We start from the raw sequence: 3805 nt of genomic DNA, 5'->3' as shown, positions 1-3805 counted from the left end.
AAAATGGTTGTGTGCATCGCTTGATGCAGATGACGGGGGTAATCGTCCTTTTTATAAAACCTACTCTCTTATTTTCAAAATATTTGAAGTTCTAGTTTTGTCCTAAGCCAAACTCGATTAAGTTTGACAAACTCCATAGAAATGTGTGCTTAGATCCATGACACCAAATACAAATTGCACAAAAATATATTTCATAAGTATCTCATGAGACTAATTTTGTGTTCTAGGTATTATTTTTTTCGTTCTAAATATGATCACTGGTGCAGCCTCCACGATTAAGCTACATTACTGTGAAAAGAAAAGTTCTTTGATTATATCAAGGATCAATCGTGTCCTTTGGTTAAAATACACATCCATTGGTGAACAAATGCATCTTCAATAAAAAGACACGTCCCTTAATGTGAAGATGGCTTTGTGTGGACAAACGCATCCCCAGATAAAATGATGTCTCCTCATAGAAATACATATTTCGAAGGAATAAAAATAAGCAATATAATTATTAGTTATACCAAATTACAAAATAAAGTTTGTAACATCTCAAAAGGTGCGGTCGCTGAAATCGTCCGCGCAGAAAATTAATGAATCAAAATTTAACATTTCAGTTTGTTTTAAAAAAACCGCATCCAAAACATCCAACAATGCCCACACCAAAGTGCGGGTTTTGCACTTGTGCTCCCCCCTTTTCTAAATCTAAGACATTTTAGACATTCCAAAAGGGCTACCTACCAAGCAAAATAAACAAATCTGCGCTTAAAAATACATCTATGTACATTCGTACGTAGTCCGCATTAAAATCTCTAAAAAAAATATACTCCCTCCGTTTTTATTTTACTCTGCATATTAGCTTTGGTCAAAGTCAAATTTTGTAAACTTTGACAAAGTTTATAGACAAAAATATTAGCATGTACAATAACAAATCAATACCATTAGATTCATTATTGAATACATTTTCATATCATATAGGTTGTAAATGCTCATATTTTTTTCTATAAACTTGGTCAAACTTTATGAAGTTTGACTTCAGTCAAATCTAATATGCAGAGTAACTAAAAACGGAGGGAGTATTAACCTATTGGTGTTCCTTGTTTGGTGGAGGTGCTTGTAGGTTGGGACATTTGGGTGCTTCGAATTTAGCGGCCATGTAGTACTAGAAGTTACAACTAGCTTGCTCGTTATAAACCCCTTCGAAGCACACCAGCATCATCAGCCCGGGTCACAGTAATAACAACACCACCAGCCCCTCCACCAGCAATAGAGCGACATGGCCGACGAGGAGGGTTGCATGTATGCGGTGCAGCTGGCGCTGTCGTCGGTGCTGCCGATGACGCTCAAGGCCGCAATCGAGCTCGGCCTGCTAGAAATCCTCGTGGGCGCCGACGGGGAATCACTGAGTCCGGAGGAGGTTGCTGCGGAGCTGCCGGTCAAGGCCAACCCTGACGCGGCATCCATGGTGGACCGCATGCTGCGGGTGCTGGCTTCGCACAAGATCGTGTCGTGCATGGTGAAGGAGGGCAAAGACGGCAGCATATCTCGTTGCTACAGCCCGGCGCCGGTGTGCAAGTGGCTCAGCCCCAACGAGGATGGCGTCTCCATGGCCCCGTACGTCGTCCTCGCCCAAGACAAGGTCTTCATGGCGCCCTGGTAAGCTTAAGGTGTGCCTGCATTTCAGCGAAAGCTGTTTCAGGTGCTGTATCTGAAATTGGTGAATTTGCGCGCAGGTGCTACATGAAGGACGTGGTCCTGGAGGGTGGCAGCCCGTTCGACAAGGCGTACGGCATGTCGTGGTACGACTACGCCGGCACCGACACGCGCTTCAACAGCCTCTTCAACGAGGCGATGAGACACCACTCAATCATCATCACCAAGAAGCTCCTTGAATTATACACGGGCTTCGAGGGTGTCGGCACCCTCGTCGACGTGGGCGGCGGCATCGGCACCACCGTCCATGCCATCGTCTCCAAGTACCCAAGCATCAAAGGGATCAACTTTGACCTCCCCCACGTCATCTCAGAGGCGCCACCCTACCCCGGCGTGCAGGTGGAGCACGTCGGCGGCGACATGTTCGACAAGGTGCCCTCCGGCGACGCCATCCTCATGAAGTGGATCCTACTCCACTTTAGGGACGAGACGTGCGTGGCGCTGCTCAAGAACTGCTACCACGCGCTGCCCGTGAACGGCAAGGTGATTAACATGGAGTGCATACTGCCTGCCGAACTGGACGCCACACACCGCGTGCAGGGGTGCGTGAGCGCAGACATGAGCATGCTCGCGTACAGCCCCGACGGCAAGGAGAGGTACCTCACCGACTTCGAGAGCCTTGCCAAGGAAGCCGGGTTCGCCAGCGTCAAGGCTACCTACATCTACGCCAACTTCTGGGCCATTGAGTACATCAAGTAGCCAGATGGATCTGTTCTACATTTACATCTACAGCTGCTGTTTCATATGTTTCATGATTCCTTTAACTTCATATATTTCCATTATGTATAAGCTGTGCATGCATGGCCCTATATGTGCGACAGTTGATTTCTTTTGTGTTTACTGTGTAATATGTCCCTCTGTCTCATATTATAAGATGATTTTGCAAACTAGCATAGCTTCCAAAAAGGACTTACATTGTGGGACATGGGGAACTAATAAGGGGCAGTTATCGCAAACAAAAAGTGTAATAAGCGACACAAAGTCCTACTGTATTACTATTCAATAAGATTCCACAATCGAGAGAAGATTGTTGTGAGTGAGAGAGCATGCGCACGACCCTCTATTATTAGTATTATTTTGCGAAAGAAAGAGCTTCATTAATTAAGGAACAATGTTAGAATAATCATGGCATAGCTTGCGGATCACATCCGGACCATGACGGACCCAAATAACATTCCCCCTTTTTGTTCTTACTAGCAAAAGAGCTTGTGCGTTGCAACGAAAAAAAATACAACACTCCTCTGACCCAATAAGCATGACTCAAGATCCAATAGGTTCATGTCGTTTATTTTAACGCATGGCATCTCATCTGTGTTGCCACATATCCTCCTTCCCACCCTTGCTGACGGTGGCCTTGGTGCTCACAAAATTACAACGCATTTGAAAGGTTGCCAATTCTAAGACGTCTCTTTCTCTCGAGATAAGATGATAATCTGTTTTTTTCCGACGAGGTTGTGGCGAGGCTTGCATGTCTGTTTATAGATGGTTTCTTTCATCTCCAATCCTAGTTTTGCCGAGGTGTTCATTTTTAATCCGGATCGGCATTGGTACGAAAGAAAGATGGATCATTGCGCTATTGATTAGGTTGCACCCTAAATAGCATTTTTAAATGATTAACAGGTTAAATCATATTCAAATTCTACACACTTTTCTTATCAAATTCCATAGATAACATGTTAAATTTGGAGTTAGGATTTAAAAGATATGGATGCTTTTTTTTTAACATTTGATATGTACTCGGGGTTGATTAACCCAAAAATCAGGGGGGGGGGGGGGGGGGGTCTGCAAAGGCAAAAATCTGACTTAAGACTAGCTTCCATGTTAATTACCATAAATATCAGGGGTTTTCTACAAAATGAAAATCTGACATAAAACTATACCGCGATTGATCATCAAAAGTATCATGGGGTTTTCTGCAAAGTAGCATGACAGACCAAGAATACGAATTCCTTTATAGTAAGTGTAGATTAGTAAACTAAAATAAATACAAATACAAAACTAACACAAAAATAAAATAAAAGTGTTCCCGTCGAATAATTAAGTAAGGTGGTACAGCCCTAAAGAAGAAAGAAACAAAATCAAACTTTGGATGACTACAATGTCGGAT

At 43.5% G+C, this 3805-nt stretch overlaps 1 protein-coding gene across 1 annotated transcript; it reads left to right on the top strand.

Annotated features, from left to right (window-relative positions):
• The first annotated feature begins 1191 nt into the window (after positions 1-1191).
• Positions 1192-2588, top strand: LOC109734068 (tricetin 3',4',5'-O-trimethyltransferase). The gene is made up of 2 exons (XM_020293294.3): positions 1192-1641; positions 1719-2588. Exons 1-2 carry the CDS (start codon positions 1262-1264, stop codon positions 2395-2397), a joined length of 1059 nt encoding a protein of 352 aa, XP_020148883.1. The 5' UTR covers positions 1192-1261; the 3' UTR covers positions 2398-2588.
• The last annotated feature ends 1217 nt before the right edge of the window (positions 2589-3805 follow it).

The sequence above is a fragment of the Aegilops tauschii genome, chromosome 7 (assembly GCF_002575655.3).
Source record: "Aegilops tauschii subsp. strangulata cultivar AL8/78 chromosome 7, Aet v6.0, whole genome shotgun sequence".
NCBI classification, from domain to species: Eukaryota; Viridiplantae; Streptophyta; class Magnoliopsida; order Poales; family Poaceae; genus Aegilops; species Aegilops tauschii.
Note: the sequence above shows the minus strand (reverse complement) of the source record. Positions and strands in the feature narration are given on the sequence as shown.